The sequence below is a fragment of the Malassezia pachydermatis genome (genome assembly GCF_001278385.1).
Source record: "Malassezia pachydermatis strain CBS 1879 chromosome Unknown scaffold10, whole genome shotgun sequence".
NCBI classification, from domain to species: domain Eukaryota; kingdom Fungi; phylum Basidiomycota; class Malasseziomycetes; order Malasseziales; family Malasseziaceae; genus Malassezia; species Malassezia pachydermatis.
In genome coordinates this window covers 1-11930 of record NW_017253147.1, presented here as the reverse complement: position 1 = coordinate 11930, position 11930 = coordinate 1, and the positions used below count along the sequence as shown (strand labels likewise).

General features: G+C 53.9%; 5 protein-coding genes across 5 annotated transcripts; all 5 read right to left on the bottom strand.

The window, feature by feature from the left end:
• Positions 1 to 103: 103 nt before the first annotated feature.
• On the bottom strand, positions 104 to 3265 carry Malapachy_0317 (vas1-valyl-trna synthetase; the record flags this gene model as incomplete). Its single annotated transcript, XM_018134842.1, has 1 exon — positions 104 to 3265. One exon carries the CDS (start codon positions 3263 to 3265, stop codon positions 104 to 106), a length of 3162 nt encoding a protein of 1053 aa, XP_017990227.1.
• Positions 3266 to 3824: 559 nt separating this feature from the next.
• On the bottom strand, positions 3825 to 4451 carry Malapachy_0321 (histone h1; the record flags this gene model as incomplete). Its single annotated transcript, XM_018134846.1, has 1 exon — positions 3825 to 4451. One exon carries the CDS (start codon positions 4449 to 4451, stop codon positions 3825 to 3827), a length of 627 nt encoding a protein of 208 aa, XP_017990241.1.
• A 429-nt stretch (positions 4452 to 4880) lies between these two features.
• Malapachy_0379 (hypothetical protein) lies at positions 4881 to 6620 on the bottom strand (the record flags this gene model as incomplete). Its single annotated transcript, XM_018134900.1, has 2 exons — positions 4881 to 6574; positions 6608 to 6620. The coding sequence occupies 2 exons, from the start codon at positions 6618 to 6620 to the stop codon at positions 4881 to 4883; spliced, it is 1707 nt and encodes a 568-aa protein (XP_017990277.1).
• Positions 6621 to 6763: 143 nt separating this feature from the next.
• Malapachy_0327 (prolyl isomerase like protein) lies at positions 6764 to 8223 on the bottom strand (the record flags this gene model as incomplete). Its single annotated transcript, XM_018134852.1, has 3 exons — positions 6764 to 6912; positions 6956 to 7136; positions 7189 to 8223. 3 exons carry the CDS (start codon positions 8221 to 8223, stop codon positions 6764 to 6766), a joined length of 1365 nt encoding a protein of 454 aa, XP_017990232.1.
• Positions 8224 to 8330: 107 nt separating this feature from the next.
• Positions 8331 to 9869, bottom strand: Malapachy_0380 (hypothetical protein; the record flags this gene model as incomplete). Its single annotated transcript, XM_018134901.1, has 1 exon — positions 8331 to 9869. One exon carries the CDS (start codon positions 9867 to 9869, stop codon positions 8331 to 8333), a length of 1539 nt encoding a protein of 512 aa, XP_017990292.1.
• Positions 9870 to 11930: the final 2061 nt, after the last annotated feature.

Sequence of the window (11930 nt, the reverse complement as noted above, 5' to 3'; positions counted from 1 at the left end):
CGAGAGAAAAAAAAGCCAGCGCTGGGGTGGCCGGAAAGGGTGGAGGTCAGTCAAGAAGATGGACACTACAGGATTGCATCCCGACAGCGAGGCGCCTATGTATCTACCCACGGAGATTCTCAAAGTTGGCCTGCGCACGAAGCAGCGCATCTTTCTCGCCCTGCAAGTCTTGCAGACGCTGTTCCGTGTTTGCACGCACATCATCGGGGGTCTTGGCCCACTCGGGCTTCTGCGTGAGAGCCAACGTACGCTGGAGTTGCGTCTCGTTGAGGGTAAGCTTCTTGGCCAACTTGCTCAGCTCCTGATCAATATCGACCAGGCCACGCACGAGCAAGTGCACCTGGATCGACGCAGAAACACTTGCTACAACGCAGCCCGGCGGCACATCGTTAGCCTGCGCCACCACATCGACCTTTTCACAGCCCTTGATCAGCGTGTGCATCACGCCGCGCTGGGCATCCATAACACTGCGCGCAGAGTCATCCCGCACCTCAACAAAGGCCTGGATCTTGGACGTGAGGCCATAGTCGGCGGCGAGGCCACGAATCGCACGGACACTAGCGAACACCTCGTCAAACTGCGCTGCCTCCGTACGGAAGTCATGCGTAGCATTCCACTCAGGGAAGCGAGTGAGCGAAATCGTCTCGCTTGTCTCCTCAGGACGCGACGGAAGACGGTGCCACAACTCCTCAGTCACAAATGGCATGAAGGGATGCAGCATCTTCAGGCCTGTGTCCAAGCAGGCATACAACGTGTGCTGAGCCGAGAGACGTGCAGACGGCTCGGCATTCGCATCAGTGATCGGCTTGATCGCCTCAATGTACACGTCACACAGGTCGTACAGCCAGAAGTTGTACACACCCGTAGTAGCGCTCATGAAAGAACGCTGCAGCAAGTCGTCATTCAGCTGCTTTGTAGCCTCGTTCAAGCGGTACAAAATCCACTTCTCCACAAGGCTCTGTGGCACGAACGACGCTTGAGAAGCAAGCGTCAATGGGACGTAGCCATCCTGCAGTTTGAGCAGTGCAAAGCGCGTGGCGTTCCAAAGCTTGTTGCAGAACTTGCGGTAGCCTTCGACACGCATAATGTCCAAATTGATATCACGACCAGCAGCCGTGTACGCACACAACGTGAAACGCAGTGCATCCGTACCACACTGCGGGATACCCTTTGGATAGTCCTTCTTCTGGCCCGCCGAGGCCTTAGCAATCTCCTTTTCGTCCAAGTTGCCTTCGCGCAAACGCTGGTGAAGGCCGTCCAGAGAAATACCCTCAATGACATCAATGGGGTCAATGACGTTGCCCAGTGACTTGCTCATCTTGCGACCATGCGCATCACGCACCATCGCATGGCAGAACACTTCCTTGAAGGGCAGCTGGCCAGTGTGGTACACACCCAGCATGATCATACGCGCGACCCAGAAGAACAGAATGTCCCAGCCCGTTTCGAGCATCGACGTAGGGTAGAACGTCTTCATATCTGCCGTCTCCTTCGGCCAGCCTAGCGTCGAGAAGGGCCACAGACCAGAGGAGAACCATGTGTCAAGCACGTCCTCGTCCTGGTGCACCGTGTACGGACGGCCATCCGCCATCGCCTTCGCACGCTCCTCCACCTGTTCCGGCGTACGGCCGACGACCCACCAACGGCCTTCGGCACGGTCCTGCTCGACGCCCTCAATGTCCACAAAGTAAGCAGGGCAGCGGTGACCCCACCACAGTTGGCGACTCACACACCAGTCCTGGATGTTCTCCATCCAGCGGAAGAACTCACGCTTGCTCTGAGCAGGTTCAATAATCATATCTTCGCTCTTGACCTTCGCCACAGCTGCCTCCGCCAACGGCTTGCAGTTGACCCACCACTGCGGCTTCATCACCGGCTCAATCACATCGCCGGAACGCTCACACACAGGGACCACCATGGGGTTGTCCTTCGTCTCAACGTACAAACCCTTCGTCTTAAGCGCCTCAACCACGGCGCGACGAGCACTGAAACGCTTCATGCCCGCAAACTCACCAGCGTTGGCATTCAGCGTACCATCATCGTTGAGAATGTTGATAAACGGCAGATTGTGACGCTTACCAACCTCGTAGTCATTCGGGTCGTGTGCCGGCGTAATCTTCACGGCACCCGTACCGAACTCCATATCGACAACGATCGAGTCCGTGACAATCGGCACCTCACGGTCTGCAATGAACGGATGGACGAGGGTCTTGCCATGCAGGTGCTTGTATCGTTCATCATCGGGGTGCACGGCCACAGCGGTATCACCTAGAATCGTCTCAGGACGCGTCGTAGCCACAGTAATAGTTTCATCCGAGTCCTTCACCTGATACTTGAACGAAACGATCACACCAAATTCAATACGCTCATTCGGCGGGTAGCCCGGCACATTCATCAGCGTGCGGCCAGTGAGCGTCTTCTGCACGACCTCCAGGTTCGATAGCGTGGTGTTGAGATACACACACCAATTCACCAAACGGTTTTCACGGTACAAAATACCATCCTCGAACAAGCGGCAGAAGTTCTCCTTCACAGCTTCACTCAGATTCGGATCCATTGTGAACGCTTCACGGGTAAAGTCTAGACTGGCACCCAAACGGCGCATCTGGCTCGCAATACGTGCTTGGTACTGGTCCTTCCACTCAAACACCTTCTCCAAAAAGGCCTCTCGACCATAATCGTAGCGCGACTTGCCCTCCGACTTAGCCAATCGCTTTTCGACCACAGTCTGCGTAGAAATACCCGCATGGTCGAAACCAGGGACATAGAGCGTACGGTAGCCCTTCATACGATAGAAACGAATAAGCGCATCCTGAATAGAGAGAGTAAGAGCATGACCAATGTGCAGGACACCTGTCACGTTCGGTGGAGGCACAGGAATGACAAACGTCTTGCTCGGGTCGATCGGGTCGTCTTCGGTGGGCTCCTTGGGCGTGAAAAAGCCCTTCTTCTCCCACCAAGCGTACCACGACGATTCCACGTGCATGGGGTTGTAGCCACTCTCCATCGGATCCGACAAATCCTTCATCTCGCCAGGCACAGTCTTGTCGACCCATTCCGGTTCCTGCTTCACTTCCTTTTTCACCTTCTCCTTCTTTGCCCCAGCTGGGTTGGGAGTATTGCCTTTCTCAGCCTTCAGAGCGTTCTTGGCAGCCGCCTTGGCCTGCTTCTCGGCCAACTTCGCGGCCTTCTTCAGCGCCGACTTCGACGGGCCTTCCGAGCCCGCCGCAGGCGCATTCTCGGGCGCAGGGTTGGGAGCACTCATGGATATAGAGACTGTACGGATCAAAGGTACAGACCGATGTACAAGTCGAGGTCGTGCACGAACTGAAGCTATCCAAGGACGTGCCCAGCGCCAAATCGGCATGCACTGGAAGAGCCTGCTTCCTCCGCCAAGGCTCGCGGAGTCAGACTAAATCACGTGCTTGGAATCACGTGAACAGGAACCACGACGCGTCGAGTTGCCAGAAAGCGCGCGTGCATCGCGCGTCAGGTGCTAGTGCTGTGGTGTCTCAGCCGCGGGCCCTCCAACTCACGAAGAGAAAAGGAAAACAACAGACAAACACAAAACCATTGACAGCTACAGAATACATGGTTGCAGACAACAAGCGTACAGACCGTCCCATTCAGCATAGCCGATATAGCACACCGTCATACGCCAGTAGAAAGATAGTACTGCAGAGGCAGATGCGTATGCGTATGGCATGATAAATACAGGGGCAACGAAGAAGAAGAAGAAACACGTAAAGAAGGGCCATTAAAGAGAAGACAGCCTCAGGTCCACTTGCATGCAATGAACGTCACTCTCTCAGACCAGCACCATTTTACTTCTTCTTCGCAGCTGTCTTCTTGGCTGGCGCTTTCTTCGTGGCTGCCTTCTTGACAGGCGCTTTCTTGGTAGCAGTCTTCTTGGTCGCCGCAGCCTTCGTGACCGCCCTCGCCTTCTTCGTAGCTGCGCTCTTCTTCGAGGTCGAAGAAGCTGCCTTCTTCGTCACCGTGGCCTTCTTCGGCGCAGCCTTGCTCGTCGTCTTTTCCGTAGTCGTGCTCTTCTTGGTCGCCGTCGAAGAGGTCTTCTTAGATGGAGCCGCAGCCTTCTTGGCAACAGGCTTCTTAGCCTCCTGAGCCTTCACAGTTGCAGCCTTGGCCTTAGCAGCCAGCTTGACCTTGCCGCTGGCACCCTTGGGCAGAAGGAACACGCCCTTCTCCTCACCACGGGTGATGGCCTGGTTAAAGTGGGCGTTGAAAGAAGCGAGAGGAAGCTTGCCCGTGTCAGGGTGCTTGGCCAGGATGAACTTCTTGATCGTGGGACGACCCAGGCCCAGACGAGCCTCAGTGCCATGGGCAAGAATGGCTTCCTTGATCATATCTTCGTACGTCATGTTAGTCGATTTCTTAGTAGCAGAGGCACGCTTGGTAGCACCTTTCAAGGACGAGGCAGCAGCAGCTGGCATTGCAGATTCAAAAAACTTGGTGGAGGGAAGAAAACGTGTGCAATGCTCGAAGGATCCTCATTATAGTGTTTGGGGCCCGTCGCCTGCCCTAAACGCGGGGCCTTTGCGCCGAGTGTGATTTTTCTCATCTACAACGCACGCATCACAAATCGGGCCTGGTGCCGTGCGAATCACTGCTCAAAATAGACACACATCAGATGTGGAGGATAACACCTGTGATGCAAACCCAAAACGCTGCCTCGCTTCGTCGTGGTTGGCACTAGTACGTAGGTTGGATCTATTTGGCGTGAATACAAACAAGTGTGTGACAAAAGGTAGTTTCCCTTGTTCACTATGCGTCGAGATAAAGCACTGGGACATCACTGTCGTGGTACACGACGTCGAGCTACGCTAGCGTCGGCCCCTCCTCGTCCACGACGCGAAACTCCGTCAAGGTGCACGTGCAGCAAGGGCCAGAGAGTGTTGGCCAGCGGTGGCCACACTCACAATGGACCATGCACCCGGCTCACCAGGCATCGGCACAGGCGAAGGAGTAGCTTTGCTTTGGTCCTCGCCCCATTGTTCGGCTGGTTGGCCCATAGCCTCGTCGGATGTCGTGCCCCATGAATACAGCGTACCATCCGCGGCCAGCGCGAAGGTAAAGCGCATACCGGCTGCAATGCCAATGATCGAGGTAGATCCATCGACGTTCTTGGCATTTGCCGACGCATGCGATGGCGGCTGGGGCATAGGCACTTGCACAGGGGAGCGAAGGAGCACAGGCGAACCATCCTGCGCATTTTGGAATATCTCATGCGTTGATGACAAGCCTAGTTTTCCTTCGTCGCTATCACCGCAGATCCATACTTGACCGTTCGAGAGCAAAAAGGCTGTGTGGAACTCACCGCCAGCGATTTGCACGACATGAGCCCCACCCACATGTGACGGCTCCAATGCCTTGATACGTGTGGGGCGTGTCACCGTAGTCTTTTTCAGACCCGTGCCGGTTTGACCCCGAGTGTTGAGACCCCAGGCAAACACGCGACCATCAGCATCGACAGCAAAGCTTGCGTTCAGACCACAGGCAATGTGGGTGATATTCTTCAGCTCGGGGATGACCGCCGGTGTGAGTAGCATACTGGCCGGCGGATCACGCTTCTCGTAGCGAGCGCGGATATGATAGATATTTGCAAAGCGACCGAGCTGCGACATGCTGTTGAGGCCCCAGGAGTACACGCGACCATCCAGCGTGAGGGCCAAGACGTGATTCTCTCCGCAAGCTACCTGAGCGAAACGCTCATTTTCCAATGCTGCGAGGGCAACAGGCGACCATTGCTCTTTCGGTGCCCCATTCGCATCGGTATCAGAGAAGCAGACTTTGCCCTCCGCATCCTTAAAATGACCCCATGTCATAAGACGGCCCTCCGCATCAAGAGCGACACTGCAGCCATCCGAAGCAGCTGCACGAGTGGCACGGAATTGCACAACACGTCCATCCTTGCCGGGGGCTGCATTTTTGCCATCAGGCGAAATGCCATCGACAGGGCGCAAGACATAGTAGCATTCGTCTTCGTCCACAGACGCATCGGACTCACGATACTCTCGGCCTAGAGTGCCGTGATCGTCACTACCGCACGACAAAATGCGACCGTTGGCATCGATCACAAGCGTATGCATACCGCCAGCAGCAATCATCTCAGCACCACCGACGCCAAGCTCACCTGCATCTGTCTGCACAGAAAGGGCCTTGTTGCCAAAAGGCTTGGGCTTGGTCAGCTTGTTGATGTTATCGTCGTCAGGGCCACCCAGGGACAGTTGGCCCGCCTCACCTGTCCCCCAAACAAACAGCTTCCGCGCCACGACGTGGTCGGACGTCGTGGAGGACAGAGCCTGCTGCGTAGCGAAGAGAGCGCCCATGCTACGTACACCTGCCTTCCCTGCCTCAAAATCGGAGGCATGGAGTGCAGGGACAGGCGCAGGTGCCACGTTCAGTGTGGACGTGCGCATACGCTTGCCCTTGGTATCCTCGCCCTCAGGCGCTACGCGCTTGCGAGACGAGGCACTGGAGCCCATCGAAGCGCGCTTCGTAGTCGACGAAGCACGCGTAGAGGTAGAGCCTGTGCTCTTTCTGGTACGTGTAGAAGCTGCAGACATATGAGTAGGGTGCAAGGACCTACCTTTGGGAGGCATTGGGAAAAGAGAGCCAGCGTTGCGCACGCACGTCACACTTTTCTCGTCCACCACCACCGTCCGTGCGCCACGTGACATAGAACCTCGACGCACATACGAGAGCGAGCCTACGATGCACACATTCATAGAAAGCCTATGACCATTTACTTAATCTCCAGAAGCTTAACGTCAAAGATAAGCGTCGAGTTCGCCGGGATACCAGGCAACTTAGTCTTTCCATATGCGAGATGCGGGGGGCAGGTAAGACGGCGCTCACTGCCCACCTGCATGCCCTTCACGCCTTCATCCCAGCCTAACAAATACGTCAGCTGGCCGTCCATAGCATGCACACGTACCCTTAATGACTTCACCCTTACCGAGACGGAACGAGAACGGACGACCCTTGGTGTTCGAGTCAAAAATCGAGCCGTTCTGGAGCTTGCCGACATAGCGCATGCTCACGCGGTTGCCCGGCTTGGCCACGGGGCCCGTGCCGGTCTTCTTCTCCTCGATAATCAGGCCAGATGGGAGCTTCGTCTTACATATTGAACAAAACGTCAGTCAGCATGGATGCCATGACGTCTCGTACCTTGTCTTCGCGCGACTTTGGCGCAGCAGCCGCAGCCGCAGCAGCAGCCTCCGCCTTCAGCTTCTTGTTCAGGCGCTTGCGCTGACCACGGCTAAGCTTCACATCCGACGTGTCGGCATCGATCTCAGCAGCCGAGCGCTTCTTACTGGGGACCAGAACAATCTCCTCCTCGTCATGGTCCTCGTCTTCGTCATCCTCGTCGTCAACCTCTTCGATGAGCACAGCCTCGTCGTCCTCGTCATCCTCATCATCCTCATCATCCTCATCCTCATCCTCATCCTCGTCATCGTCCTCTCCATCTTCCAGGTCTTCAAGGTCCTCCACGTCGATCTCGTCATCGTCCTCATCTTCGTCCTCATCTTCATCCTCATTCTCATCGTCCTCGGCATCGCCACCCTCCAGGAGAAGAGGACCGTCCTCATCATCCTCATCGTTCTCACCCTCGTCCTCGTCTTCGTCCTCCATGTCTTCGAGGTCAGCGTAGTCAAACTCCTCTGGGTCGAAGTCGTTCAACGACGGCATGAGGTAGTTACCGATGATATCCACAGGCTCGTTACCCGACACCGAGAGACCAACCTCTTCCTCCTCACTGATCTGGAGATTAAGAGTGACCTGCTCGACCTTCTCGGGGATGAGCGAGCAGACAACGTACGAGTCCTCCTCGGTGAAGATAGGCACACGAGGCTCCACGTCAATCATGTCCTCGTCGTCATCCTCCTCCTCGTCATCCTCCTCATCGTCCTCATCCTCTTCATCATCATCCTCATCGTCCTCATCCTCTTCATCATCATCCTCATCGTCTCCATTGTCTTCATCGTCTTCGATTTCAACATCGTCATCCTCGTCCTCCTCGTCATCATCGAGGTCGATCGGGTTGCCAGCGTAGTGAACACGAAGCACAGTGCGCTTCTTGCCACTCAGGTTCTCCGGATCAGCATAGCTCACATTGGTGATCTGAAGATCACGGATGGTATCCAGGTGGTAAATCTCACCAGGAAGAAGGCGCAGCGTAAAGAATTCCACAGGAGCAGCCATGGTAGTTTGGTGGGTGTCCTAAGCGCTGGTCTTGGGCCACGTACTTGTTCACCGAAAAGATTTTTTTTTCTGCACGTGCAGAGAAGCCAATCGAATAACGTCTATGTTTATGAACGTTTCCTACGCTTCACGGCCAAAACGCGCACGGCCGGTGCCTCCTCACCACGTGCTGCAGGAACAGCCTGTTGGGCACGCACGCTAGCCGCATCAACTACATCGCTCGGTACACGTTCGAGCGAGATGGTCGTCCACACTACATCTTGACCAACAAGGGACTGTGACTCAGGCTTAGCGCCACCTTTGCGCTGGAGAACTTTCTCGATGGCTTGATTCCATTGCCGAGTGAGTTTGATGGCCTCTGTGTCGTCGGACCAGACACATGCATCCTGCAGCATATATTTCAGCACAGTCTCTTCCAAAATGGGGTGTGGAAGTGCATATGTTTGTGCCGTGGGAGCATTATTAGAGGGTGAAGACGTAGAAGCAGAGGAAGATGTAGCAGTGCAACCAACAACAAACACTCCTACTGCGTTGCCAGAGCAACATTCCTGTCGAAACCCCATTCGCTCCCAGAATCCATCGATGCTCAGCTTTTCTAAAGCATGCCGTTCAGCCATAGCGCCGCGATGAGCGAGCGACGGTTTCACGGTCGTGGAAGTTACAGTGAATAAACTGCCTGGCTCATAAGCTGTACCGCATAATTCGTTGAAAAACCGACCTTTAGGATCGTCTGGGAAAACAGGAAGTAGTGTGGGAATAACACGCTGGTCCAATGCATCGGTATGAGGCATGTTCTCAAATCGAGTTTCCCATTTTTGAGCATGAAGCGGTAACGGTGGCAGCTCGTCCTTGGACGATACACTAGCACCGCGTTCGCTGTACGGGTGACCATACTTCCACTGGGCCTTTGCCACTTCCGGGTGTGTGGCGGATGAAGTCAGAGGCACAATGGCATGAGAATCAAGACGTTGGTAGCCGGGAATAAGGTAGTGAGCATCTACGCGAGTATCGCGCGCATTACGACGACGAAGGACCACATCACTAAGACATGCTCTCCACCAGCGAATAAGCGCACTGTCCGATAACACACGCTTCTGTGCACAGTTTGGCGAGGATGGGAATAAGTAGGCGCCTTGTGCACGCGCAAGAACATGTACAGACACGTGTGAGACAGGTGTCGATGCATCCCAGTGAGCGCGTGAAGCAAAATGATCAATACATGTCGATGTGAGTATGGTAGTCAATGTGGGTATATGCCGTTGTTCGTCAGGCAAATGTTCGCGCACTGTCGAAGGCAAGGGTCGAGGACCATAGCCTGTCGTGTCGAGTTTTGACACATATACAAGTGCGGCCTCTTGCTGAGGCAATGTATACACATAAAGTTCCATTGCATAGATCAACTTTTCTTCCGTATCCTTCGCAGTCCAGGCAGCTGTAACAACCACATGTTCTTGCCAGACAGGTACAGAAGCTTCTGGCGAGAGGCTCGGGTCACTAGCATGGATGTGCGCTAGAGGAAAGAGACTTCGGAGCAGACGTGGACGACTAAATAGCGTCTGTATTCGTAGCGTCCCTCCCTCGGTTAGTAGTGGTGGGTGGCGCTGTAGGGCCGTGCGGCACGCTTCTAAGAGCGACTTGTTCACCATTCTTCGACGCGTTGTAGGGAGACGCGGTGATGCGCGTCCCTGAGTGGAGGTCAGCGAACGGACCTCGATTCATTTGGCCCAATTTCTTGCATCCATTGGCCATGGCACGGTCTGTGCAGCGGCTGCGCGCTGGCACAGCATGGGATGTCATATCCACTCTGCGTCTTCCAAGTTGGGAACATATTATTTTGGAATTGATATGGCGTGCGATATCTGCAGGAGCTGATCGAATTGCCCTCATCCTTGATATACAGCATCGATACATCGCCTGCACAGACAATGCACGACAGCACCTATCACCACCTCAGCCGAACACACTGGTCCCAACGAGGCAAAGCATATACACGGCTTCCCTTCTCACATGCTTAGCCTGGGTCGGCAGTGTTGTAGTCCAAGTATCGTTGCCACAAAGTACCAACACACGAGCTTGGGTGCAGTCAGGATATCGCCTTCACACGTTTGTGCCTCGCTCACATGTACACGGAACAAAGGTCCAATTGTATGATATCTTCGGACATGTACGTTGCCCTACTACTGACACAGTTTCCTGTGCGCTGTAAAATGCTTGCAAAGCACAAGAATAAAATGGCACAACGCGTATCAAAACTTTTACGTGCCATGGCCATGGCACATCCCCATGTACGTATTACAGCTACAGGCCACCACACGTATGAGCCGTGTTCTCTAAAAGAGAGATTGCGCTGCTTCATGCCACATGTGCGACAAACTGTGTCTGTCCATGCCCGGGTAGTATTTACTACCATCGAAAGCGCATGGGATGCGACACTGGAAGGGTTTATTGGCCAGGCAGACGGTGCACACCATTTTCTTTCAGTGAATGGGATCCCTATCATATCCAGGAGTGAAGGACTGCTTGCCGCGGCTGCATCACATCTTCCTTGGCCTTGGGACAATACTCGGGACGATTTGCAGGGCCGATCTTGGGCTACCTATCTCCTCGATACGTTCTCCCTTCCTTCTACCACCATCCTAGCGTTCCATTTGCGGATTGAGAAAACAGAGTCCCAGCCTAAAGATATTGTCAAAAACTGGTCTACGCTTTTTTCATGTCTCATGGGACAAATATACCCATCTTGTCCTCTACCAGAGCCTACTCCCACTATTGTTAGACCAGCATTTCGCATAAGTCCCTATTTTTTGACATCAACTACAGTGACTCCCAGCGTTCAAATGCAACGAAATGATCTTGATACTCCTGCAATGCCTGCCATATTACCCTCGTCGCTGGCGACCACACAACCTCTTGCGCAAGTGGATCAAAAATACATCATGTGCATCAACAGAGATGAAGTGGAAAACACGTTATCACTGCTATGCATGGATCAACATGCTGTAGACGAGCGCGTTCGCTTGGAGAAACTACTGTTCACGTATTTATTGGCCTGTCTCAACGGCGAAGGCCAGTCCTGCAGTTTGACGAATCCTCCTACTCTCCAACTCTCACTGACGCAAGAAACACTGAATGATTTGTCTTTCTGGGGGTGGACCTTCCAACGGAAATCATCTTGTCCACATGAATGGCTGATGCATGCTGTACCTACGCCATTTGAATCACTATGTCTGCCAAATAAGATACCTGAACTCTTATCTGTGACAGCTACGACGGCAGCCTGGGTTTGCGAGCATCCACATACACCCATTAAGGTCCAACATACAGTCCATTATGCCGAGGGATGGATGAGCATGGCACGTCATATACCTCCACCATTATACCAGGCCTGTGCTACACATGCTTGTCACACAGCAATTCGTACGTCCATCTCACACTCACGATAGGTTTCGAACAAGCCCTTTCACATGAGCAGTGCTGTCGCCTCGTGCAACAATGGAACGACACGAATTTACCATTTGAATGTGCACATGGACGGTATGTAAAGAGAGAGCTCATCTCCAGGCCCTCTACAGTATGTCTCTGGCAAGCGCGAGCTACAAGTACACGGACATGCCGGCAATCTATTCGATGGGACCTACTAGGTGAAATGTAAATACATCATATACGCCCATCTTAGTTATAATGATATCTGCGGCCACAGAACCGTG